Genomic DNA, 25,525 nt, shown 5'->3' with positions numbered 1-25,525 from the left:
CCCAGTCTAGCCCGGGAGAGGGGTGGAGTGCTGAGGGGTTGGTAGCCAAGATGGCGGTGGCGGCTGCAGCAGCGAGGGTTTGGGGCTCGAGTCGAGGCTTGGGCCGGACTGGCCTCCTGCTCCTGCGGCGGCCTGGGGCTCGGGGGCTGGCTAGATCTGTGAGTACCTGGGGAGTTTTCCCCGAGGGAGAGTAGGGATGTCAAGCCGTCTTCCGTTGTGGAGTCTGTGCATGGAGTGAAGGAAGGGCTGTCACAGAAGGGACAGGGACTGGGAGAACTAATCGGAAGGGACACTCGGGAAGAACTTCCACTTCCTCAGGAGAAGAAAAGTGAAGCAGCTCCTTTGTGGGCCCCGAGGGAGGGAGACAACTTGGAGAGAGGGAGGGGATTCCTCTTTAGTTGCCACTCATGCCCACGGGAGGCCGCGTGGAGGGACAAGGGAGGAAGGCGAGACGTTTCCTCGCAGGCATTGGAGAGTGAAACTGCCAAGGGAGAGACTTTGTTCTTGGTAAAGAACTCCCCTCCCCCTTCAAAAAGGAGAAAAGAGAGATCGGGTTCTCCGACGCGGGCTTTTAAAGCGCCTGCATTTCTTTGTTCCTTTACTAGTTCTGATTTCAAAATGAATTACGTAACAAAGTCGAATGCCAGAACAGGGACCTTGTCTGTTTTGGTCGCTCAACAGTGGAGATAATCCGTGAAATTTTGTTGGGGAAAAGAGGAGGGTCCAGACAGGCCACCACCTTGCCCACATTTCTGAGTAACACTTAATAAATGCCTAATTCTTTTTTTTTTTTTAAAGATTTTATTTATTTATTTATTTGAGAGCGAGAGAGAGAGGGAGAGAGAGAGAGAGCATGAGGAGGGTGAGGGGCAGAGGGAGAAGTGGGGCTCGATGCGATCCCGAGACTTTGGTCATGACCTGAGCTGAAGGCAGATGCTTAATCGGAGGCAGGTGCTTAACCGACTGAACCACCCAGGTGCCCCCAATAAATTTTTTTTAAGATTTATTTATTTATTTGAGAGAGAGAGAGCAAGAGCAGAGGGAGAGGGAGAAGCAGGCTCCCCGCTCCTCCGGGGCTCGATCCCAGGACTCCCCGGACCATGACCCCAGCCGAAGGGAGACGCCCAACCAGCTGAGCCACCCAGGCGCCTCGAAATGCTTAATTCTTATCAAAAGGGTCAGAATCCCCTTGGGTTGTTGCCGCTAACAGTAAGTTCACACAGAAGTCTAGCTGGCAGTTTGATTAGAGGGAGAGAGGCATTGAGCTGCGGAAGAGCCATGAATTGAAATTTCACAGATCATAAAGCAGTGTTTTGGAAGGTGAGTTCATATCCCTAATCTGGTGCTTCCAGGTGTGTGGCCTGGGGCAGAGGACTGCTCCTCTGGACCTCTACAGAGGGGTGCATTTCCCTCTTTCTAAAATGCTAACTGATCACCTTATAGTAAAAGTAAGAAATGTAAAGTGCTGAGAACTGGACCTGGTATTTGATAAGGACAGTAGGAATGTTGGTCACTGTTGAAAGTGAGGGTGGAGGGAAGGGACAGAAACTGACCTTGGAGATCAGGAGAAAAAAGGAGGTGACCTTGGCAGGACCTGCATTGGTGAGGGCCCTTGGAGGGAAAACGGTCCAGATCTTGTGAGGTTGGGTCTGACCCTCTGATCCCTTATCCATTAGGAAAGGAAGGTAGAATCTATGGGAAGACATTCTAGATAGGGACAGAAGCGGGGGAGGAGGGTGAAGAGGATGGGCCAGGTGAGAGGAGACGGGGCATAGATAGGAAAAGGAGTCACTTAAAGCAGGTACTTGTGAAAGGGTTGCTGGAACAGGCTGGAGGTGAGGCACTTTCCTGCCTTTGGGTTGTTCTTTGTCGCTTTTTTTTTTTGAGCAATCAGATCAGATCCTGCTTAGCTGATCCCAGTCCCAGGAGTCCATTGGCTGGGCCTGTGGGGCGGGAGGCAGGCCGGACAGAAAGTAGGGAAAGGTCATTTATGGCTGATTAAGTCGGCTTCCTTCCAGGGTCAGTCTCCCTGCTGTTTTTCTCTCTTGACTCCCCTCCTTCATTTTTTGGTGGGTGATGGGATGGGGGGATTTTTTGGAGGGGGTCTTTCAGAGTACCTAGCTTTTATTTGTGTACTTTTAAGTTTATATATTATCATAGTCCTTGTATTCTCTTCCCCACTTCTATTACTCCCACTTGGTTGTTTTTTTAAGATTTTATTTATTTTTAAAGTTATCTCTAACCCAGTGTTTTGCTTGTACTCACAACCCAGAAATCAAGAGTCACGCCCTGTACCAACTGAGCCGGCCCTCTCCCACCTGTATTTTCTAAGATTAAAAAGGAGACTTTTTTTTTTTTTAAGATTTTATTTATTTATTTGACAGAGAGAGACAGGCAGTGAGAGAGGGAACACAAGCAGGGGAGTGGGAGAGGAAGAAGCAGGCTCCCAGCAGAAAAGCCTGANGGGCTCGATCCCAGAACGCCGGGATCACGCCCTGAGCCGAAGGCAGACGCTTAACAACTGAGCCACCCAGGTGCCCCAAAAGGAGACTTTTTTTTTTTTTTAAATATTTTATTTATTTATTTGACAGAGATAGAGACAGCTAGCGAGAGAGGGAACACAAGCAGGGGGAGTGGGAGAGGAAGAAGCAGGCTCATAGCAGAGGAGCCTGATGTGGGGCTCGAACCCATAACGCCGGGATCACGCCCTGAGCCGAAGGCAGACGCTTAACTGCTGTGCCACCCAGGCGCCCCAAAAGGAGACTTTTTTTTGAGTGAAGGGAAGGAGTAGTGGGATTTGGTCAAATAAGATTTTAAACAATATTTTTTAAGATTTTATTTATTTATTAGAGAAGGAGAGAGTGTGTGCTTATGGGGGCGGGTGGGCAGAGAGAGGGGGAGTGAATAGACTCCCCACTGAGCAGGGAGCCCCACACGGGGCTTGATTCTAGGACCCCGGGATCATGACCTGAGGTGAAGGCAAACACTTCGCTGACTGAGCCCCCCCAGGCACCCCTAGTCAAACAAGCTTGTAGACAGGATCTGTCCACTCGAACCTTTTGTGGTGGGGGGGGTGTTCTAGGTCTGTGCTGCCCGGTACAGTAGCCACTTGACTGCACATGGCTACTGAGCTCTCAGTGTGATTAGTATGGCCCAGGAAGTGAAGTTTTCATTTTATTTAATTTTAATCAGTTTAAGTAGCCGCAAGTGGCTGGTGGCTGCCATGTTGGATGGTGCAGTTTCAGCCCATCACGGCCGAGTCCAGAGATCGTCAGTGCTTTGGGGGAAGGTTGAGAGGCTGTGTTGTTGGGGGAAAGGCTGGGGCTGCCTGACTTCATCTGTGTCTGCTTGCCTCTCCTTTCACCATGTTGTCGACTGAACACCCTGTTGCTCAGAAGGCGTTTGTCTGATCCTCCCTCCCTCCCCCCTCTACCCCGGGTGATAGCAGATGTTTCAGTGCTCAGGGAGCAGAGAAGAAAGGAAACTTAATTGTCAGGGAGTCCTGAGCTGGTTTCTCAGCTACCAGCCCAAGAAGCAAGAGGGACCCCAGCCAAGTCACTTTACTCCTCTGAGCCTAGCAGGTGGGGGGACTGGAGTCCCTACTCTGGGACGGAGGGAGCACCTAGAGCTCCGTCTGTGTGGATCAACAGTGATGTTGTTTCTCTGACCCAGCTGTCAGGGGCAGCCTGTTGGGGATCCCCGTGCCCCAGCACCCCACGCGCTATCTCCGAGTGGCAGTGCCCAGTGTGTGTTGAGGCGCGAATGGAGATGGTCGTTACTTGTCTCCTTGCCATATGGGTCCATCTCCCTCTTGGTTGGCATCTTAAGGTACAAGGCCTCGTTTTTCACATCAGGAAGCCCTTATGAGTTACACTGCCAACGCACACCATTATCCTATCTAATACAGCCACATTGCAAAGCATTGGCAGTTTTCTCCTATCATGAGTGGGGAAACCGAGGCCCAGGGAGGTGAGGTCTGAACTTGGAGTTCTGGACTCTAAAGCCCAGTTTCTCTCCATAGTACCAGGCTGCTAAGAGAAGCAATAGGGCTTTGGTTCAAGTCTTGCAACATCGTGCTGGGTCCAGTCTTGGCGTGTATCAGCAGCTTCTGCCTGGGGCCTTCGGGGCTGGTGAGAAGCTACGGCGGAGGGGCCGGCCTCAGCCCCCACCATGCCCTTCCCTCCCTGCGCTTCAGCCCCATGGGCCCTTTTTCCCTCCCTTGGATGAGCTCCTTCCACCTGGAGTCCTTTTTAGGAATATGGTCCTTTAGGTGTCAGCTGACGGTCATTTCCTGGGAGAAGGATTCCTTTATTTGAGAGCAAGAGTGAGCAAAAGAGAGAGAGCGAGCACAAGCAGGCAGAGGGGGAGAGGCAGAAGCAGGCTCAGAGAGCCTGACGTGGGGCTGGATCCCAGGACCCCGGGATCATGACCTGAGCTGAAGGCAGAGGCTTAACCGACTGAGCCACCCCCTTTTGTTTTATAGATTTTACTTACTTCAGAGTAAGAGTGAGCGAGAGAGAGAGAGACGGAGAAGCGTTCCTGACCCCCCCCAGCAGTGTCCGTCTGTAAAATGGGGACAGCAGTAGTACTTCCCTCAGAGAGATGTGAAGATGAAAGGAAATGGTCCTTAGGAGACGCTTACCACATATCCCAAGTACTCAGTAAGGAAGGTCTCAAGAAGTGGGGGCTGCAGTTTTTCTCCAGGGACGGTATGATGCGATCAGGGAAAGGGTGTCCTCCCTCGGGGCTTCCCACTAGCAGTGCCTCGGGCTGCATAGTGCTTGCCGAAACCCCTGGGTTGGGGTGGGCTCTGCTGGCTTAGATGCAGAGCGCTTAGCTCGCTGGCACCACCCACAAAACCGTCCACAGCCGGACCCCACCTTTCTCTCCAGCCTCCTGGGGCAGCTGTAGTCAGGCTGCCTGGCTTCCAATGCTGACATCACTCAGGACCTGCCTGCCCTGGAACAAGTCACTTTCCCTCTCTGAGCTGCGGGGCCAGCTGTGTTTTTCAGAAGCGAGACAGTAGTGCTTGCCTCACCGGGTTCAGAGGGCACAGAGGCGGGAAGGAAGCACCTTGTGGGGCACCGAGTGAGCGCTCTTTGCTAATGTGCTGCAGCCTCACTGGCCCCAGGCTCTCTTCTCTTGCCTTGGCCTTGGTAGTTCCCGGGGACTGGCACCTTCTTCCCCCCTAGCGCCTGCCTGGCTCACCCTTGCTGGTCCGGCAGGCCTCGGCGTGACTCCGCCTTCTCCAGAAAGCTTTTCTTCACGTTCCCTCTGCTGCTGGCAGCAAAAACCCCCCTAGAGCCACAGCGGGTGCCTGGTACCCACCTCACCCCTCGCCTATGGAGTAGCAATTCCTGTTCTTTCCACAAGGGGACGCCAGTTCAGGGAGACGTGGTGGCGCTGCTGGAAAGGGACAGAACCGTTTAGCCCCGGAGTCCCTCATGCTCCCCGTCCGCATGGGTAACTATCTGGTGGTCCTGGCCCTGACTGTAACCTGTGTGTTCGGTATTTGTCCCCCCGCTGTCCCTCTCCTCTCCAGCCAGTTCAGGGCCCGGCGTGGCGCCATTCCATAGCTACCTGCTGGATAGTAATAATCATCAAATACGCTTGGGAGCTGCTCAGGGGTGCAGACAGAATGTTCTCTGTGTGCACACGTCAGCTCAGTGTCGTCCTTGTGATGCCCTGGGAGATAGGTAGTCCTGCCGCTGCTTCCGGAGTAGGAAACAGGCTCAGGGGCTCTAGTTATACAGCCTGGAGGCTGCAGTCTACTCTGCGGGGAGTCTTAACCTTAACCTTGGTGCCAGAGGGAGTGGCTCCACAGGGGGCAGGCACCCCAGTACCTGCTGGGCGGACCAGACCCTCCAGAGCAGGCCTCTGTGTTTCCTGCGTGATGGGAGCAAGGCTTTGTGTAGATCTCTGTAGCCTCTGCCATTGTAAGTTACCGGCCACGGACAAACCTATCCCCACCCCCCACCACAGTCGGAAGAAAAAGAGGGTGGAGTCGCATCCTTCCTCAGGCCATTCTACCACCCCTCCCCCGGTGGAGCATTTCCTCTGGGCTGGCCGCTCACCCAGTCCGCACAGTGGCCCTGGGGACCCCAGCATCTCCACAGGCCCAGGAAGGAAGAGCCCCTGACCCCCGCAAGGCCCGAGTCCATTGTGTGGGTGTGCCCGGGTGACCCGATGGCAGCTCTCTAGCCTCCGGAAGCAGGCAGAGTCCTGTCCTGACAGCCCAGTCTGTTCTCAGCCCTGTGACCTTGTCCTCTGCCCCCTGCTGCCCCGAACCCCAGCTGGCCTGTTCCACGTCTGCTGTTACTGTCCTGCTGTTACTGTCCGGTGTGTCCTGCTGCCAGACCTTCTCCCCAGTTCTTCCCTGTCCTCTTCCTAAAGGGCCAGCCATTTTCTGTTTCCCATTTCCTACCCTTCCGAGATTTTGGGGTGGTTTTCCTTTCTACCAAGTTTTGAGCTCAGAAACACATCCCATCCCTGTGCTGAGCCCTTTGTGTGCCTTATGGCTAGAACTTTCTGCAACAGCCCTGTGCAGCCTTTCTACAGATGAGGAAATTTGCAAAGAGCCATGCGGTGAGCTCAGATCCTGGCACCCCCATTGGTCGGCCTTCAAGGCCAGTGAAGCTAAGTGCTCATCCCTCCGTCCCTTCCTAATGGCCTGCCCAGCGCCTGCTGTATGAGCTGGGCGCCACGCTCCCTGCCCTTCTTCCAATCCTGGGGGTGGGGGGACAGAAAGGCCTGGCCATGTGGGTGCTCAGGAGGGGGGGCATGCGGGTGGCCCAAGCTCAGCGGCTTCCCTCGCAAGCAGGGGAAGCTGTGGTCAGGCCTGGACGTGCCTTGCCGTGGGCAGTGTCGTTTCCTTCATTTCCTCACAGCCACGAGCGCAGATAAACGCTCCGGTGCTTAGACCCCCCCCCCCGCCCCCCCTCAGCCGCTCTGCTGGGCAGTTCAAGGAGGGGAGTGGGATGCACAGCTGAGCACACTGGTGGGAGACCCAGGGCGTGTTTGCTGGAGCTCCGCCTGGGAGTGCAGCTGCAGGGAGGGAGCTGTGGCCCAGAAACTGGGGAAACTGGATCAGCTGTGGCAGCTGGGGTGAGGAGACAGGCTTGGGGATCTGAATGTCAGCCTGCCTCCCCCCCACTGTGTCTCAGCTTCCTCCTTCCTCAGGGGTCGAAGTTGGTAGTCTGTGCCTCCAACTGTGCGGACCACTCTGAGGACCCAGTGAGATTGTGGGTACAGAGCTCCGCCCGTGGCTGTCAAGTGCTTGGTAAAGGGGAGCAGCGGCAGCGCTGAGACCAGGTCAAGGCTGAGAAACGGGGTTGGCGCACATCCTGTGCCGACCAGTGGCCTTTCCCTGCCAGCTGAGAAGGTGCCATGCCCCCCACAGGGCTCCTCCGGCCGTCCAACTTCTACTAGGTTCCACAAGTGACATCCCGTCCTTCGCTTTCTGCCTTTGGCGTGTTCTGGGAGCCCAGCCTCTGAGGCTCCTTCCCTGACCCCCAGCTGCCCCCCACCCCCCCTCCCAGGTTGCTTCACTCTCCCATGCTTCAGGCTTCTCTGGGGCAGAGACGGACCAGCCCCAGCCTCAGCCATACTTGTTCAGCAGCTGGGTTCCCCGCTGGGCAGCAGCGACAGATGTCTTGCTTCTCTTAGGTCCCCAGAACCCAGCACGGGGCTCAGAACAAAGCAGGTGCTCAAATATTTGTCGAAGGAGTCAGTCTGGGCCCGGAGGGGTGGGGGTTAGGACTGGAGCACAGAGGCCATCGAAGTGCAGAAGTTTGCCAGGGGGCTGGGGGGGCGCAGACATTCTAGTAAAGAGATGGGCTGGCAGCCGTGTGTGGCAGAGGCGACAGTTGACACTTCTCCCGAGCGTTTGCTGTACGGCTCCAAGTACTCTGCTAACCAGTCTCGTTTAAGCCTCATGACACTTCACGAGGTGGTCCCCCTTTTATAGATGAGAAAGGAGAGGCTGGCAGAGGAGAAATCACTTTTCTCTGGTCACCTAGCAAGGGATTTGAACCCAGGCAGGCTGACACCTAAGAGCTCACAGACTTCCTTGATTCTGGGAGGCCGCCCTGGTTGTGTGGGGGCAGTGAAGAGCCCGTCTGGCCGACTCAAGGGCGCTGGGGGGCAGGGTTGCCTGCGGTGGCAGTGGGAGATGGAGAGAGGGGGTATCTGGTCAGACTGGAGAGGCCTTGAATGCCAGAGCCAAGCATTTGGGCCCCTGATAGAACAGCTTCCAGTTCTTGAGCCCCGTGACTGCTTCTCTACTGAGTTGTTTAATCTTTACAGCCACCTGGGGGGATAGATAGTATCTCCATCCCAATTTTACAGTTGAGGAACGGAGACACAAAGAAATTCTAGTGGCTTGCCCAAGGTCACACATCGAGAAAGCAGTGAGGCTGAAATCCATACCATGTGCGTCAGGCCGCAGGGTCCTCTGGGGCCCTGGCGGTTTAACTGCCAGGCTACACCGCCTGCCGTGAGGTCAGCCAGGGAATCCTGCTGCTCCTGACCTGAGTACCCCCACCCCCACCCTCCTCTCTCTCCAGCTTCCCCGGAGACAGGAGCAGCAGCACTTCCCATCCCTGGATGACAAGCCCCAGTTCCCGGGGGCCTCGGCGGAGTTTATAGACAAGCTAGAATTCATCCAGCCCAATGTCATCTCTGGGATTCCCGTCTACCGCGTCATGGACCGGCAGGGCCAGATCATCAACCCCAGCGAGGATCCCCATGTGAGAGGCCCCCTCCTTCCCCCACTGTGCCGCCCGCGCCCCTTGTCCATCTCCTGTCTGGTCTCAGCCGCCCCACGTCTGTCTGTGCCTCCGTCCGCAGCTGCCCCAGGAGAAGGTGCTCAAGTTCTACAGGAGCATGACCCTGCTCAACACCATGGACCGCATCCTCTACGAGTCCCAGCGGCAGGTGCGTGGGCTCGGGCTGGGGAGGGGGTTGCCTGAGGTCTCCCTGCCCGTGTTTGAGCCAGAAGGTAGCTCCCAAGGAGGATGGGGGGGGGATGGAAATCCTTTGTCTTGGGGTCCTCAGAGTTCTTGGGGTTCTCTTGATACTGTGGAGGAAGAGTGAGGGAAGGGTGCTGCCCAGGGGCAGAAGGATGGACCAGATCATAAAAATGCCTCTGCTGCTCCTGGCTGGGGGCATGGTTGTGCTGGGAGCGGACAGGCAGGGAGACCTGCTGGGCCTTCCCCTTGGGACCTCACAGTCCTGAGAAGTAGGGTGCCCCTCGGGCTTCCTGGGGCACCTGTGTCAGATGGGCTGTAAGCCTCAGCTGTGTTCGTGTTAGCGGGCAGAGACCCGGTCAGAACAGCATCAACAAAGAGGCAATTTAGACTCAAGTAACTTCACGTCCAGAGGGTCCTGTTCCAGGCATGGCTGGATCCAGGGAGCTCAGTGTTATCAGACCTGTTTCTCTCTCCCTGACGGTCTTTTCTGCCGTCTCGGCTTCCCTCATTCCCGGCAGCAGTGGTCTGTAGCAGGGCTAGGCTCGTGGACAGGGGCAGAGAAAGGATCAGGGTATGGACATTACAACCGAAGTCTTCGTTCTGCCACTTTGTAGCTTTGCCCTGGGAGAGGCGCTTCATTGTCAGGTCTCCCGTTTTCTTATCTGTGCTCAGTTCATGGGGTTGGCTTAAGGACTGCTGGTGGCATTCGTCATGGCCTTCGGAAGAGCGATGCTGGTGTTTAGCCAGCACACAGTAAATATTAGCTATTGTAACCCTGCCAGCCTCGCAACGATTATCCTTTCTGCTTAGCAGTGGCAAGAGAATGTCTGCTCCTTGACGTTCCAGCAAAAGGACGGGGCTAATGCTTGGGGTCCGGGTTCCGTCACAGACGCCCCCTTGAGCTAGTCCCTGGCCAGGAGGACCACGTGCCCGTCCCCAGGATCCAAGAGAGCTGTGGAATCCGTCCCTCCCAGGGCCCAGGGTTCCTGTGGGAAAAGGGGGAAGAAAGTTCAGCGTTGGGGCCTTGCGTGCCCACTGCACCTGCTGGGTCAGGAGTAGGGTTGTGCTTGAGAATCAAGTCCCCAGGCCGTCCCCCTGTGGACTGAAGCATGAGGCCCCGTGGCCTATGGGACAGTACTAAGCAGACGCCCACTCACAGGGCACTAGGTGTTGGTTTTCCAAAATAGGGCAGTACCTCCACCCCGAAACTTGCCCAGAACTTCCCTTGGCTCCTGCAGCACACAGGGGTGGGCCTGGCCCTTCCTCTTCCCCTGTCTCCCGTTCCCCTGGGGCCTCGGCTCTCTGCTCCCCTCGCCACAGCCTTTCCACCAGGCCAGGCCGTCCCTCCCACCCTCTCAACACGCCTGGGCTCCTTCCCGCCTGTGTTGGCTGCGCAGACAGGGGCTTTGGAATCCAGCAGATGTGGGTCCAATCACAGCTGTGACTTTGGGCAGCGGTTTTTCCTGGCTTTGCCTCAGTTTCTTCAGTATGCTAAAAAGCGGGGATAGCAAGGTAGGGGTAGGCATTCTGGGAGGCCCAACACATAAGACCCTTGGTGCGCTGGCTGCCACAGACGAGGCCTCAGGATCAGCTCCTGGGTCAAGGCCCAGCTTGTATTAGCTCGGCTTCTGTTTAGCTGTAAGTAACAGACCTCCCCCAAAGCACTCCCCGAAACAAATGCAGTAGCTTAAACAGATGAGGAGGGTTTTATCTTGGATAAAAGAAACCTGCTTGGGGCTGGTATGGTGGCATCACGATGTCACTGGATGCCCAGCTTTGGCTCCTCGCCTTGAGGGCCCTTCATGAAGCAAATGGCCGCTGGAGCTCCCTCCATCACACCTCGTTCCAGGCAGGATGTGGAAGGACAGTGTCAGGTCAGACATGTCCCAACTATCTCCTCATACCTACCTTTCTAGAACTTTGCAGTCAGTCCCGCCCAGTAGCCTCTGACATACTGCGTGGGTCGCTCCTGGCTGCAAGGGAGGCCGAAATGTGGTCTTTCCTTGCGGGCAGTTGCTGCCGGCGGAATGAGATCTCGGTTAGCAAGCAGGGAGAGGGGTAGGAAACTGGGTAGACAACCAGCGACCTCTGCCTCCAGCCAGGTCCCATTTCCTGGGTGGGAGAGCACTCAGGCTCCTCCCCACACCACCCTTGACAGGCCTCCAGCACCCAGCATCCACCCACATGGCTGTGGGAGGTCAATTAACTTTTAATTGGCTCCCCCCTTAGAAGAAAGCTTTATTCATCTCGTTTTCTCACCACGACTGAAAGCCTGGCCTGCAGAACACATGAGGACCGGGCAGGGGGCGTCCCTCAGATACCGACCTCCGCTCTCTCACTTCCCACGTGGTGCTGGGGAGCTTAGTTCTGGCTCTGTGCCAGGGTGCCCCAAATCTCCAGCCAGACTTCACCTCGTAGCCCCAGATCTTCTTGGCTGCTTGCCTTGGATGTCCCACACCAAATTCAGCCTGTCCAGACTCAATCGCAGCTTCTCCCTCCCTTAGGCCATTTCTCAGCAGAGGGTGCCATCGTCCATCCATCTGCCCAAGCTGGAGACCTGCATCTCCCTGTCTCCGTTTTCCCCCTCGGATCGCTTTCTCCCGTCTAATTTACTTTGTCCCTATGGGTTTAGTTAGAGATCCATTCTGCTGCTCAGCACCACGCCAGGAGCCCAGACTTCCTGCCTTTCTGCTTCACCATTGTGGGCGAGCTGGCTTTCATCCCACATGTGTTGCCTCATTTTCGCAAGATGGCTGCCACAGGTCCAGCCTCCCAGTGGTGTGCCCAGCGGGAGCAGGGATGGCGCCAGCTACACTCATCTCTTTTATCAAGAAAGCAGAAGCAGACTTCCACTTAAGTCTCTGGCTTAAGAACTGTGTCTCTGGCCACCCCTGGCTGTAAGGGAGATTGGGAGAATGTTTGACTTCTCCAGGCTCTAGAATTGGGGGGCTCAGGAGAAGGGAGTTGGCCAGGGCACTGGTGTGGCCAGCCAGCAAGGGCCTTCCGCTCCCTGGCACTCTGACTCTGCTTAAGCCGCTCCCCTCCGTTCCTCTGCCTGCCTCCTGCCACGACCAGGCCAGGCCACCACCCCCTCTTACCTGGCGGGCTGCACTCAGTCCTGTCTCCACCATCCATTTCCCACGTGACTGCCAGCCATTTCTAAAATGTGGCTCCCCGGAGAGAGCTGTGGGTGCAGTTCCCAAGGTAAAGTCCCAGTGTGTCATTCACTGCGTTACTGGGTACTGCTTCTGCCGCCTTGTCTGTCCCCACCCTTCCCACTTTCTGTCCCAGCTATTCTGGCTTTGTGGCCTTGACTGTTCCCTTTGCCCGAAAACCTGCATCTATCCCAAGCTTTGCCCGGCTTGGGCATTTCTCCCTGACGCCCTCTCTGGTGGGCTGGGCACGCACCTTGGCCTCCCGTCACACATTCCCGTCACCCGGCTCTCACCAATCTGGCAGTTCCTCCGTGAAGGCGGCAACCCCGGCCTGGCCTAGCCCAGGACGTGTCTGGTGATGAAAGAAGTTTCCAGAAGCTGGCCAGTTATCCAGATGGTTCCCTGTCATTGCCCAGCATAACCGAGCCTGGGCCTCCGGGCCTTCCTATACCCCCAGGGTCGGATCTCCTTCTACATGACCAACTATGGCGAGGAGGGGACGCACGTGGGGAGTGCAGCAGCGCTGGACAACACGGACCTGGTGTTCGGCCAGTACCGGGAGGCAGGTATGTCTGCCCGGCTCGTGGCCTGTGTCTGTGGTCCCTGGGGAGGCAGGTCAGGCCCAGTCACTCTGGGCAGGAAGGGGAGGCCCACGTTAGCTACTCCACGTGCTCTTCCAGGAAGAGCTTTCTGAGCAAGAAAGAGCCAAGCCAAGGCCAGGGGGATGTGGTGGCGGGCTTCCTCTGTCTGGAGGCCAGGCAGGCAGGGTTGTAGGGAAGAGCCTGTCCTTGTGGCCACTCGTGCTCTGCTGGCTGCCAGTTGGCAGGTTTGGGACAAGTTGCTTCTCTTCTGTGAGCATCTGTTTTCTGGTTTCCAACACGGAGCTGATGATGGCACTGGAACCCCTGCCCTGGGAGTGCTAGCAGCATGCAGTCAGGGTGGGGCTGGCCCCAGGTGGGCCCACATGGGGATCCCAATCCAGAGCCTGGGGCTCCAGGGTCCCCTGGCCTCTCCGGGTGCCGTGTCCTTCGGGGAGCAGAGCAAATGGGAGGGCCTGGCAGTGGCAGCCGGGGCCAGCCCCTTCTGAGTGAGGGAGTGACAGGACAGCAGCGTCCGAGACGAGGTGTGAAACAGGCCGATGAGCACGGAGGAATCACGGGGTGGGGGACGCAAAGCCTGCAGCACAGGGCCTGGCACTGGGCAAGCGCTCAGAGCTGGAGGCGATGTGCTGGGGGGCGGTGCTCCCACCTGAGATGACTCTTCAGCAGGGGACAGGCTGGCCAGGCGGGCGGGTCCCTGGACCAGCGTGGCATCTTGGACAGTCTGCTCCTGTGCCCGCTGCACCCGATTCCCATCCCCCACGCCCTAGGGGGACAGATGTCCTGTGTATTGGGTGTCCCCAGACATTGGGCTGTAGGCCCAGCCCCTGCCAGGTTTGCTGAGCGCCTCCTGCCTGTTTTGGCAGAAGGGGCCTCTCCGGTGAGGACTCCAGGCAGGACGATTGGGGGGGCTTGGAGTCCTGGGCAGCTGCCGGGCTCTCCACACGTGGGCTGGCCTTGCAGAAGTCCCTGTGTCTGGGCCCCCCAGAGAGGTGGGAGCTGTGAGACCGGTGCCTGGCCTTGACAAGGCCCCTGCTCCCCTCTCAGTCCCCACCTACGGAGTGCAGAGAACCTGGGCGCTCAGAACAATAGCCGGCCCTCGCTGAGCTCTTCAAGGCCAAGGTGCTGTCCTAAGTGCTGGAAGCGGTGGAGGCGCCACCCCGTTTTCCCTGCCCCGACCCTACTGGAGGAAGGAGCCTCCCAGCAGCCCTGTGTCCGTCTTAGCCAGGCGGCCGGCAGCCCAGGAGCTTAGGTCCCGGGGGCCCAGGCCATTTGCCTCCTGCGGGGTGGAGCAGGGTCTCCCCAAGGCAGCCCCTGTGCTGGTGCCCATGCCGGGCCATGTGATATAAACCGAGGATGTGCGTGGAGTGCCGACCGTGGCACCAGCAGGAAGGGACACGCGTCAGAAGGAGCTCAGAGGCCACACATTTCCATCTAGAGCAGTAGTTGCCACAGGGCCTGCGGTTTCCTGGGACGCGTCAGAGCTGCCTGAGCCCCGGCCAGGACTCTGTGTTTGCACCATCCCTGCCGCCGCCGATTCTCATGTGATGGACTGCGAACCGCACTGTGAGGCAGCCCCCTCCACGTGGCCCGCCTTTCCCGCATCACCCGGAGTACCTCCCCTTTGATCTGTGTGATGTGCGATGAGGCCACTCCGTGTGTGTGTGTGGTGTGGTGTGGTGTGGTGTGGTGTGGTGTGGTGTGGTGTGGTGTGGGTGTGGTNGTGGGGTGGGGTGGGGTGGGGGGGTGTGACGTGACAGGACATTCCCCGGCTGGTTCTATGAGAGGCCAAGGCTGAAGCCCTACCCAGCACCCCTCACCCCAACTCCCAATTCCAGCGTGTGCCCAGGAGCCAGTTGTCCGGGCAGCGCCCACCGCCTGCGGGGGTTGTCTTGGCAGTGGCACCCCGTTAGCCAGTGAACAGACCCCCCGCCACTGCCGGCTCTGGGAGCTCTCCTCCTTCAGTGTCCTCATCTGTAAATGGGGAGAATAATCCCCCCTCCCTCGGGAGGTTGTTGTGAGGATTAATCAAGTTACTTTCTGGAAGGGGCTCAGAAGAAAGGCGCCTGGCACCAAACTTTACACTCATATTGCCGTGACTTAGGGACCGTGTGCACAGCCCACACAAAATGTGGCTCCTGTGCGGTGTGACCCCCATTACACCATCGTGTGAAGAAAGAGTTCTCTAGTAAAGGAAGAGATTTGGAAACGCCTGCACCAGCCAGCTGCCACTCTGCTGTGCTCAGGTTCTAGATGCTTCCACGGGTGTCCTCGAACCCCCCCGCACTGCCCCTCAGGTGTGGGTGTGACGATCGTCCCCCTTTTCAGGCGACCCGGGGCGGGTCGTTGCTCGTCCTAGGACCACCTTAACCCCCTCCTGTCCTCTGACCCAACAGGCAGGGCCCCCTTCACCCAGCGCGGTTCCATGTGGTGGTGAGGTTTTGTTTGAAGAAAGGATTTTACAGCCGTAAGCAGGTTCGGATGTTGTCTCTCTAGATCAGAAGTTGTGAGCTGGCGGCCCTTAGTTTTATTTGGTTCGTATGATGATTTTTGAAGTAGTTGCATGAGTTGAAACATCAGCATCAGGTAGTTTCTCATTTAAAAAAAAAAAAGAAGTGAGCCAGATTTTGCCTTCTTTTGAAGAAGCGGCCGACGGCCATCCCGAGCAGCAGTTGGGTGTTTGGAACAGGGGCCTCCCTTTCGGGACAGGCCCGAGCTCTCTGGTCTGCCCCCCTGCCTGGTCCCTGTGAGCCTCTGAATCTGCCGCCGCTGCTCGAGTCCAGTTCCTTTATGCGACCCACAGGGACACGGAGGCTGGGTGCCAGGGGCCTCGCCCCGGGACACCCAGGGGGCGGTCTGGACCTGCACCCCGGCCACGGCTCACGCGGGCCCCTCTCCCCCCAGGTGTGCTCATGTACCGGGACTACCCCCTGGAGCTGTTCATGGCCCAGTGCTACGGCAACGTCAGTGACCTGGGCAAGGGCCGCCAGATGCCCGTGCACTACGGCTGCAGGGAGCGCCACTTTGTCACCATCTCCTCTCCGCTGGCCACACAGATCCCGCAGGGTGAGGACTCGGGCCTGGGGCTCGCGGACCAGCGTCCTCCGCTGTGCCCCCCAGCCCTTCTCCATCCCTGCCCTTCCCGGGGCTTCCCGGTGGGTGCCGGGGTCAGAGTGCTGGAGCAGGCTCCAGACTTTACATTGTCAGACCCCTCTCGTCTGGGGGTGTCCAGAGGGGGGCTCTGGTTTGGCAGGCTGGAGCTGGCGTGACCACGCTCTTGTTCCCAAACTGTCCATCCCGTTTGTCCGCTCATCAACACAGCACTGCACATGACTGAGCGGGTACCAGCTTCCTCGCAAAGGGTCCCTGGGCAGAGCTGGGTTCTTGCCCCCGACCGTGCTCTGCCTCAGACCTCGGAGTCTCACTCCCTCGAAGCTCACTCTGGAAGCCCACAGTCCCTAGAGCAGTTAGAGTTGCTTTTCTCAAAAGTGACAGCTTGGGAAGCAGACCCCTCGGGCTAGACCCGCACCCATGTGGCACGGAGACCCCAGAACCTGACCTCGCTCCCTGCCCTCTGGACCCTGCAGTCCTGTTGAGGGCCAGGCTGGGCTCCGACTCTCTCTGCCCCACGGCTGCCAAGATACACGCGTTGCTGTGTCCGTGGCGCTGAGCAGCGTGCTGGTTGTGAGGCCTGTACGCGTTACAGCTCGTAGTGCCTGAACGAGGAGCTGTTTGCGCTTCGGAGGTGGGAGGCGGGCAGGTGAGAGGAGGTGGCATGTTGCCTGAGGGTAGGTAAGATTTCCGGAAGGCTGGGCCCTGGCCCTTACCGTCCATTTAGTGACCATTAAGCTGCTCAGTGGGCAAGTGTATGGAGTCCCTGCCATGTGGGAGCCATGCTAGGCGCAGTGAGCAAGGGACGAACATCTCATCCCTCCTCCAAGTGGAGGAGACAGACAGGAAGCATGCAGCAGGAGCACGGGGAGTGGGGGAACGGGTCGGGGGTAAGCAGTCCTGAGGGCACGTGTGATGGAGGAAGGGGGGGTTGCATCACAGATGACATTGCAGTAGGACCAGGAGCCCGGGAGGGCGCCACGTGGGGTCTTGAAGCAAGTGCCTGCTTGCTGGCTCGAGGGGTGGGGGAGCCCGTGGCAGGTGTGGAACGTGGGAGGGGGGCCAGGAGGGACTCAGGCGCAGAAAGGCCGCAGATCCAGGGGAGTCTGAGGGCAGCGGGAGCCACAGGGGAGAGAGGCGCTGGGCCGGAATGTCAGCCTGGTTCACATTTTAACCATTTCAACTGGCCTCTGGCTGTCCCAGGGTAACAGGTGGGGCGGGAGGAGCAGGGGGCCAGTGAGGAAGCTGCTGGGAGCTCAGGTGAGCCGTGACTGGGCGAGCAGACTGACTGGGACACGGGGTCAGATTCTAGGGAGTTTTGAAGGTGGAAGAGGTGCGGGGAGTGGCGGGGAGTCAGAGGAGGCCGCCCAAGTGTTCAGGTTGCACAGCTCGGCAAGGGGGTGGGGAGTGGCCATCCGCTGGGGGTGGGCGGCTGAGGCAGGTTGTGGGGCAGAGCGAGAGGGCAGAGCCGGTGGGGAAGGCGTGTGGCTCTGCTCCTACTCAAGCGCTCCTCCCCCTGCAGCGGTGGGGGCGGCCTACGCGGCCAAGCGGGCCAACGCCAACAGGGTGGTCATCTGCTACTTCGGGGAGGGGGCGGCCAGCGAGGGGGATGCGCACGCCGGCTTCAACTTCGCTGCCACCCTCGAGTGCCCCATCATCTTCTTCTGCCGCAACAACGGCTATGCCATCTCCACGCCCACGTCGGAGCAGTACCGCGGGGACGGCATAGGTAGGGTCCCTGAGGGCCACTCCCCAGTCTGCCTGCTTGCTCCCCCCCCCCAGTCCTTTCCCTGCGGTGCCTGCAGCAGAGGGGTCGCAGGAATGCTGCTTTGCTGTCTCCCCTCTCCTGCCTTCCCTCTCCCCGCTCTCTGCTCGTGGTCCTCATCTGAGCCCCCAGGCCCAACCTGCCTCTCTGTCCCCACAGCTGCCCGAGGCCCGGGCTATGGCATCATGTCCATCCGTGTGGATGGCAACGACGTGTTTGCCGTGTACAACGCCACCAAGGAGGCCCGGCGGCGGGCGGTGGCGGAGAACCAGCCCTTCCTCATCGAGGCCATGACCTACAGGTGCCTGCCTCCTGCATCCTTCCCTGAGGCCTTGACCCCACCTCCCCTGCATGGGTCACTGTCCCCAGAACACGACCCCATCCCCCATATCGGATCCCCTTCGTGGCCTTTATTCCATCGCCACCCTTCTCCCCTGGTCTGCCCCCTCCCTCCTGACCTTCTGCTGGGGGCTCCCACCTGACCCTGGGCCCCCTCCACCCGCAGGATCGGGCACCACAGCACTAGTGATGACAGCTCAGCCTACCGCTCGGTGGACGAGGTCAATTACTGGGACAAGCAGGACCACCCCATCTCCCGGCTGCGCCATTACCTGCAGAGCCGGGGCTGGTGGGACGACGAGCAGGAGAAGGCCTGGAGGAAGCAATCCCGCAAGAAGGTGGGGGCCTCCCTCTGTTGGAAACCCATGCCCCGGGGGGGCGTGGTCCAGGGCAGTGCGTGGCAGAGAAGCCTGGGAGGATTGGGGGACACGGAGCTGGGAGACCTGGGCACGTGCCTTTGCCGGATCCTAGCCACGTCCTCAGCATGCTGCCTGCCCTCCACACCCTCCTGTCTGAGGAAGGACATGCGGGGTATCCTCCGAAGGTGGGCAGGGTTGAGGTGACCTAATCCATGCGCGGTGTGTGTCCCACCCTCCTCGGCCAGCCGGGAGCCCCGGCCTGTGCGCCCAGTGGGAAGGACCCCCTGGCTTGGGCCCTCCTTCCTCGCCTCGGTTTCTTCGCCTCTGAGCTGCCTGCTGCCTGGTTCTGCTGAGAGGCTGCACCAATTCCTGCGTTTAGCGCAGCGCCGACCTTGCAGGAGAGGAGAGGCCGGGCTTGGGGGCTTCCCAGAGGTAGGGGATGGGGGGCCGGCTGCGTGTCTACTGTCCCACCTCCCCCAGGTGATGGAGGCCTTTGAGCAGGCGGAGCGGAAGCCGAAGCCCAACCCCAGCCTGCTCTTCTCTGACGTGTACCAGGAGATGCCCGCCCAGCTCCGCAAGCAGCAGGAGGCCCTGGCCCGGCACCTCCAGACCTACGGGGAGCACTACCCCCTGGACCACTTTGAGAAGTGAGGCCTGCTCGTCCCCCGACCCCAACCTCAACGACCCTGAGGGGCAGCACCACTCTGGGGGGCCCAGGGAGCGGCAGGACGTTACCCTCCTTCCCCAGTCAGCTCCCTCCAAAATACTAGGGCCAGGGCTCCAGCCCCCCATCCCCACTCCTCCAGGCTGTTACTCTGGGGGGGCTCAGTCAGCCCCCCTCCTTGCCTGTTACAGTGCCTTCTCCCAGGGGCTGGGCCAGGGTGCCTAGGGTGCCTCCAGGACTAGAAGCCCCTCTGGGGTGGGCGTGGAGGGCCAACCTGTGGAAGTCACTCCCTCAAAGTGAGAGGTGGTCAGCAGGTGGCCAATAAACTCTCTCTATTTGGCTCTGCACCCGCACTGGTCTGTTTCCTGGAGTTTGGGAGGTGGGAGGAGAGCCCAGCATGACTGGTTTGGGACCACCCCTTGCTTCTCCCCTCTAGATAAAGGCTGGGCCGTTGAGACAAGTACTTCCCCCGGAAACTTTAGCAAGCTGGAGGGTCCGTTTAGGCAGACAGGTTGGCCGGTGTTGGGGGGGTTTCCTCCCAAGACGGTCTCCTGTTCTCCCTTAGGTGGGACAAGGCTGCCGTTCAGCAAAGTGACCAGGAGGCCATCAGAGCTGGCCCTGCCCAGTAAGGGCGGGGAGAGTTCTCAGTGTGAAGGTCAGCATGCAGCTGCACTCACTCTGTCAACTCCTCCGGGGCCCCACGGGCACAAAGAAGATTCCAGGTCTCAGAATGGGGGGTGCATATTTTTCAAAAACAAGAAGTAACAGAAACAGTCTGTTGCCTCCTGCAGCCCAGCCCCCTCACCTGGGAGAACCCAGGAAGGGCTCAGGCAGTCAGGATTCTAGGATTCCTCCCTCACACTGAGGCCCAGGAGAGGCCGAGCCAGGGACAGGCACCGAGGTGCAGGCCAGGTCCGCCCTCCCCCCTCTCCAGCTCCCCCAAGACTCAGCACTGGAACTGGGGGTCCTGCAGCTGTTTCCAGAGCCGAATGCTGTTCTGGGGGCTGAGGGGCTGCACGAGCAGCAGGTCCCGGAGCGTGCAGGGGTCGGCCGTTTGGTCTGCTGGCCAGGCTGTGCGGAAGCCTTTGTGATCCCTGGGTGCCAGGCCCAGGGCACGGAAGCACAGGCCAGTGTAGACGTCATCGAAGGGGAAGGGAGCCACACGGGTGGCTGCCCGCAGCAGCCAGGGGGCCAGGCTCCCAGCAATGACATAGCCACCCCCGCTTGCGTAGGCTGGGTAGTGACCTTTAAAGAAGGACCCGGGCACATAGAAAGGTCCTCTGGGCTTCCGGAGGGGTTTGGCCTGGGTAAAGACCTCCCCCAGGTAGAGGCCTCGGGCCCAGCTGGGTGGCAGGGCCCGCAGGTGATCCAGGAGGGCAGGCGTGCGCAGGAAGGCATCGTCCGGAGCTTGCAGGACAAAGCTCACGCCCGGGCAGTGGTGGTCCAGCCAGGCCAGCAGCAGCAGGTCCTTGAGTGTCCGATTGAAGGGGACGTCCAGGAAGTCCCAGAGGAGCAGGTCGCTGTAGCGGCGTCTCTCCCAGGCCACCAGGGAGCTCAGGTCAGGCCCTGCCTCACCCTCCGGCGAGCCCAGCAGGAAGAGCAGCCGGACCCCGGGAGCGGGACTGCCCCATGTCTCCCTCACGGCCTGACGTTCAGCAAAGTGCCCTGGTTCCGACTTGACGGCCAGCAGCAGGTAGGGGACGTCGGTGCCAGAGCAGCCGGCCACTTGGCTGCCGCCGCTCACGGGCCGCCACGGTGGGAAGCTCCGGCAGGCTGCCGACAGCAGGAAGCGACGGAGGCCCTTAGGGTAGGACTCAAAGTCTGGTATTTCGGCGGCAGCGGCAGCCCCCCAAGCCCGGCAGTCCCCTGCCTCAGCACTGTCCCCGCTGGGCAGGGACCCCAGCTGCCACTGCTGCTGATTCCAGTAAGCTGAGGGCGGTGGGCCGCTCTGGCCCAGACGGGCGGAGAGGTTAGCTGGCAGGGTGGGCTCGGGGCTGGCGGGTGTGGGGCCTGGTGGGGTGTCCCGGGGTCCCTGGTAGGCTTTGCTTAGCTGAGACTCGGACGTCCACTCGATGTACACCTTAAGGCCCAAGAGCGTGAGCAGCGCTGACAGGCAGAGAAGGCACTTGGGGCAGCGCATGACCCAGCCCGGGGAAGGGGTGGCCGCGGGAGCTGCAGAGGAGCCACAGAGGCCTTTGAGGTGCAGGGATGGGCGCCAGCAGTCCCTGCCAGCCCGTGTAACCGCTTCTCTCAGCCCCAGCCCCTAAACCCACCCTCCCACCGAGGACCCAGCTCTTCCCTGTTCCTGGAGCTCGGAACCCCGTTCCAGTTCTTTCGACACCCTGCTCTTTCTGCCCTGCCCAGCCCATTCCACCGACCTAGTCCGCAGCCCCACCCCAGGGACTGGGGACTCGGCCATTCCAGCCCCCCTTCATTCCCTCACCAGGAGTCAGAATCACAGGTCAGCCCTTTCACCATCTAGAAACCCAGCCTCCCTCGTCCCAACAGTCCCCACCCCAGGGAAGGGGGGCCATGGACCTGCTCCCTCCTCTTTACCTCTGGGTCCAGCTCCCGCCCGCGCCGCGTCGGGGGCCTCTGGTCAGGCCCTCCCTCGCTCCCTCCCTTTGAGGAGGGGACGGGAGGGGATGGAGGGGAGGGCTGGAGGCCGACCTGAGGGATGGGGCTCTGGCGTGTTGGGGCTGGTTTTCTGGTGAGACAGCGGAAAGGTGCGGGGTGGCCAAAGACACAGACGGGGGACCCAGCGAGGCCCGGCGGGGAGAGCCAGGGCCTGGTAGAGTCTGAGGGAGGGTGAGGCTGAGGGGCCAGGCCCAAGCCCGGGCTGGGCAGTGGCGAGATGGCCCAGGGACAGGCAGAGTCCCATAGTGAAGGAGCTGGGCGGGGAGGAGTGGGGGCTGGCGCCTGGCTGCGGAGGCGGCCTTGAATGTGCTGAGGGGATGGGTCGGCCGTGCCAGAGATGGGGTGTGTTGTGGGCCCCGGAGTCAGGGTGGGGGTGGGGAAAGGGCTGGTGGGGAGGAGAGATGGACTGGGTGGGTGGGGAAGGAGGGACGGGGGAGACCTCTGGGGCAAGTGGGGGAAGGGAGAGGAGGGAAGGAGGGGGTGGTGGAGAAGAGAGGGCTGCAGGGAGAGAGGGAGGGGAGGGGTGTAGAGACGGGGAGTGAGACAAACCGGGTAGCCCGATGCCCCTGTGCGGGAGGGGAGAGTGAAGTTGAGAGGCAGGTGGGTGACCTGTGGGGTGGGACTGAGAAGGGCGTCTGCGGACCTCCAGAGCCAGGGAGGAGCGGGAGGGGACCAGATGGAAGGCAAAGGGGAGGCGGAGGGCGGTGCCAAGCTAGAGGCCAGTGGAGGGTGGGGTGGGGGCACCGGAGGCCCTCGAGCTGAGCTGACCCTCTCACCTTCTCCACGCCCTTTAGTGCCTGGTGTTTGCCTTGTGGAGGCGGGGATCCATCCCTATGCCGTCCTCCCTCCCAGCCCCGCCCACAGCTGCACAGTGACTCCGGGAATACTCACGTCCGGCCCCCTGGGACCGGAGAGGGTGTCTGCCTGTGTTTGTGTCCCTGCCCTCCAGGGCCCCTGCTGTTGGGGCTACAACAGCTATCTGAGGAGGTGGGCAGGTGGGGCCTCCTTAACCCTGACCTCCTGGAACCTTGGCGGGGGGGGGACCAGGGGCCCCACTGAGCCTGGCCTGACCCCCTTGTCTCCAGCCTGGGTTGGGAGGACTGTCTGGATCATCTCTTCCTTGGCACCTTGTCTGTCAGCAGGCCTTGATTATCTGTCCAGAGCTGATTTCCAAGCCCCAGGTTTGAGTAATGGGGCCTGTGGGAGCAGCTGGAGGAAGAGCGCGCTGAGGAGTGTCGGGTAGTCATGCACTAGAAGTGGGAGTGGGCAAGGACAGCCAGGGGCCCAGGGTAGGGTCCTGAGCACCCGGGAGGGGTCTCCACTCCCCCACCCCCCGCCCCGGGCCTGGGAGAGGGAGAGGTGGCAAGGCCCCCGGAGCTCCCCTGGCTCATTTCACTTCTCCCAGCAGAGCCTACACTGCTCCTCCTGGGGGTGGTTAGAAATCTCGGTAGGGTTTTGGTTGCTATGGGCAGCAGTCTGGGTCCAATCAGGAGGAGAAACCGCCCAGCAGTTGGAACAGGGACAGTCCATCCCGGAGAATGACCTAAGAGGTGCCTTACAGTTGGGGCTGGAAGTGTGGCTCCCACATGAGCACCCCGGTCCAACACCGACCTCCCTGAGCTCTGGGCGCCCCCTCTGGATCATGCCAGGGCGCTAACCAGAGACCACGCTTGAGTCCAAGGTCCAGTCAGCGACCTGAGAAAGCTGTTAGAGCCATCCAGCTGCACTAGCTAACTGGTTATCGCAAGTGCGTGCCCTGGACCGTGAACTTGGCCCTCACTGGTTTAACACCCTTAGACTCGTGCCCCGCCCCCCAGGTTTCTGCTCTATGTTTGCAAATCTTGCCATTCTCCTAGTGTAGAGGCTGCCCTCTCTGGGGGCTAGTGGGTGGCTGTGCCCCCCCGAGCCTGCTGAGACGGAACCCTGGCGGCTGTGGGTCGGGTGAGAGCAGGGGCGCTTGTGAGGAGCCTAAGAGCAGACACCCACTTCCGAAGCATCTGCCTGGGGGAGGGGAGCAGAGCATTGCCAGCACAGGCAGGCTGCTGGTCTCCTCAGCCTCCTCGGGGTTCGAGAGCGTCTCTTTCTGCTGGGTCGAACCAGGTGACCCCATTCCACATTTCAGGGTCCCTCTCTACCAGTCGGCACCCTCACTTGAACATGAGAAAATTGTCAAGACTGGGGATTCAACCATCATCACTCGGCAACCTGCAAACTCAAATGCCACAGTTTTCAGCACTACAGGGGTTGCGGGGGGCAGCACCCCTTCCCAGAAGGCGGCCTGAGCCGAGTCAACAGACCTGTCCTTGTCTGTGAGCGCTCAAGGGCACCCCGCAGAATCTGTCCAGCATCTATCTTTAGAATTGTCATTACTGCCCCAACAATCAGGTGCAGCTGCCTCAGGACTCCCAGGGCACGTGCCTCAGTTGGCACCTTGTCCCAGCCCCTGGCCAGAGCCGGACTGTGCTGCCACCGCCCGCTTCCCGCCACCAAGGAGCTCAGCACTGCGCTCCAAAGGCAGGACCAAAACCAACCCCAAATCCCCACTTTGTGAGTCTGTCTCCTGGAACACTCCAGATGCCACTGCTGGGTCAGTGTGGATCCAGTCAGCAGAGAAAAACCACACAGTAATTTGAACACATTTAATGTCAAGAATTGTTGACTTTCAACAGTGAATCGAAATAAGAGATTCACCGATAAGGTGTCTTGGCATTTACCGGCAGTGCCCCTTCTGGGACGCAGCGGAGTCTTCGCAGGGAGGCCCCGGGCACTTCAGGAGCCGCCTGTTGGGGAGGCCACGGGCCTGGCAGGAGCCACAGAGCTCACACACTGGAAGCGAAGGCTTCCCGCTGTCCTCTCTCGGGCGCCCTCTCCCGGCAAACCTTGGCGCGCCACTTAGCCAAGGAAAACCGTTTCAAAGGCGCGTTCTCAAGGAGCAGAGGGGAAAGCTGGATTTGGGGCAGAGTCAATACATGGGTAAGTGGGGACACCGTCGGCCTGGGGCGCTCGGCGTTGAGCGAGTGGAGGCCGGGGGTGCCGCGGGCATGGTGAGCTGAGCGCTGTCCCACAGGGAAACGGGCTGGTAGTGCCCCTGCATCAGTCAGGGACTCAGCCGGAACAGCAGCACATTCAAATGAGGATACTTTGAGAAGAGTCTCTGGACAAGTCAAGAGCGGGGTTTCTTGGCATGGTAGTGGCCAGGTGGGGGTAAATCAAGAGAGGAAGTCATGGGGGGGGTGCACCTCCCCTGGGCCCGGCCCGAAGAGGCAGGAGGAGGCTGCTGGAACCCCGGAGAGAAGACTGTGGAAAGAGCTGCCGGACAAGGTGACAGGAGCTGTGACCTTTCAGCCTGGGGTGCAGCCAGCCAGAGCCCCTGAGGTGGTGAACAAGTACGCCAGCCTCATGCTCTCCCCTCTGACCGGCCGGTGGTGCCAGCCCTGCCACGGAGCCCCGCTGATGCCCAGCCTGACAAGGAGGGGGCTGAGGGCTAGGCCGGGATGGGGCTGGCTGTGTCCCGAGACTGCTCCTCCGGCCCCGACTTGAGGCCCTGGGCCCAGTCAGCCCCCAGGACCTCGCAGCTGGGCAGCATCTCCTCCACCAGGATCTGCGTGAGGCCCGGGTTGGACACGGCGGGGAGGTCTGAGATGTCCAGCCTGCGGAGGTTCCTGAGAGGAGGCAGCAAGGGGGAGGCCCGCATGAGGAGGGGAAGGGTGTGGAGGGGTGTGCCTGCCCCGGCTTCAGCCCCTACCTAGCTCTTTAAAATAAAAGTGCTTAGCTGCCTGCCTTTGAGAGAGCTGGCCAAGTACAGACACCCACCGTGGGGATTACAAATGGACACCCTGGCAGCTCCTGTTCGCAACACTGTAAATGTCATCGAGTTTTCATTAAAATAAAAAGGAAGAAAAACCAGGAGTGCTTCCCCCCCCCCCC

General features: G+C 59.9%; 2 protein-coding genes and 1 long non-coding RNA gene across 8 annotated transcripts; 1 reads left to right on the top strand and 2 right to left on the bottom strand.

Annotated features, from left to right (window-relative positions):
* BCKDHA (branched chain keto acid dehydrogenase E1 subunit alpha) lies at positions 1 to 25,503 on the top strand. 6 transcript variants are annotated; one of them, XM_019804267.2, is made up of 10 exons: positions 1 to 158; positions 8,565 to 8,747; positions 8,848 to 8,934; positions 12,582 to 12,690; positions 15,628 to 15,789; positions 17,357 to 17,563; positions 17,759 to 17,900; positions 18,105 to 18,276; positions 18,853 to 18,944; positions 23,721 to 25,503. In XM_019804267.2, exons 1-10 carry the CDS (start codon positions 51 to 53, stop codon positions 23,878 to 23,880), a joined length of 1,422 nt encoding a protein of 473 aa, XP_019659826.2. In that variant the 5' UTR covers positions 1 to 50; the 3' UTR covers positions 23,881 to 25,503. The 6 variants fall into 6 exon arrangements, with proteins under 6 accessions (XP_019659826.2, XP_034495574.1, XP_034495576.1 ...); XM_034639683.1 differs by having other exon boundaries at positions 18,778 to 18,944; XM_034639685.1 differs by lacking the exon at positions 23,721 to 25,503 and adding an exon at positions 19,527 to 19,664.
* On the bottom strand, positions 9,339 to 12,584 carry LOC117795309. The gene is made up of 2 exons (XR_004619283.1): positions 10,878 to 12,584; positions 9,339 to 9,955 (listed from the first exon to the last, which is right to left on the bottom strand). It is a non-coding gene; the product is annotated as an uncharacterized LOC117795309 (long non-coding RNA).
* B3GNT8 (UDP-GlcNAc:betaGal beta-1,3-N-acetylglucosaminyltransferase 8) lies at positions 19,687 to 21,587 on the bottom strand. Its single transcript, XM_002923680.4, has 2 exons — positions 21,518 to 21,587; positions 19,687 to 21,133 (listed from the first exon to the last, which is right to left on the bottom strand). The coding sequence occupies exon 2, from the start codon at positions 21,099 to 21,101 to the stop codon at positions 19,908 to 19,910; it is 1,194 nt and encodes a 397-aa protein (XP_002923726.1). The 5' UTR covers positions 21,102 to 21,133; positions 21,518 to 21,587; the 3' UTR covers positions 19,687 to 19,907.
* Positions 25,504 to 25,525: the final 22 nt, after the last annotated feature.

The sequence above is a fragment of the Ailuropoda melanoleuca genome, chromosome 12 (genome assembly GCF_002007445.2).
Source record: "Ailuropoda melanoleuca isolate Jingjing chromosome 12, ASM200744v2, whole genome shotgun sequence".
In the NCBI taxonomy this organism is placed as follows: Eukaryota; Metazoa; Chordata; class Mammalia; order Carnivora; family Ursidae; genus Ailuropoda; species Ailuropoda melanoleuca.
The sequence above is the reverse complement of the archived record's forward strand: the minus strand, read 5'-3'. Positions and strand labels throughout refer to the sequence as shown.

Bases quoted from the DNA above. Each gene is read 5' to 3' on its own strand.
- BCKDHA (XM_034639683.1), top strand. From the start codon at position 51: ATGGCGGTGGCGGCTGCAGCAGCGAGGGTTTGGGGCTCGAGTCGAGGC. The intron at 8,748-8,847 runs GTGAGAGGCCCC...CTCCGTCCGCAG, and splicing joins ACCCCAGCGAGGATCCCCAT to CTGCCCCAGGAGAAGGTGCT. The intron at 12,691-15,627 runs GTATGTCTGCCC...CTCTCCCCCCAG, and splicing joins CGGCCAGTACCGGGAGGCAG to GTGTGCTCATGTACCGGGAC.
- B3GNT8 (XM_002923680.4), bottom strand. From the start codon at position 21,101: ATGCGCTGCCCCAAGTGCCTTCTCTGCCTGTCAGCGCTGCTCACGCTC.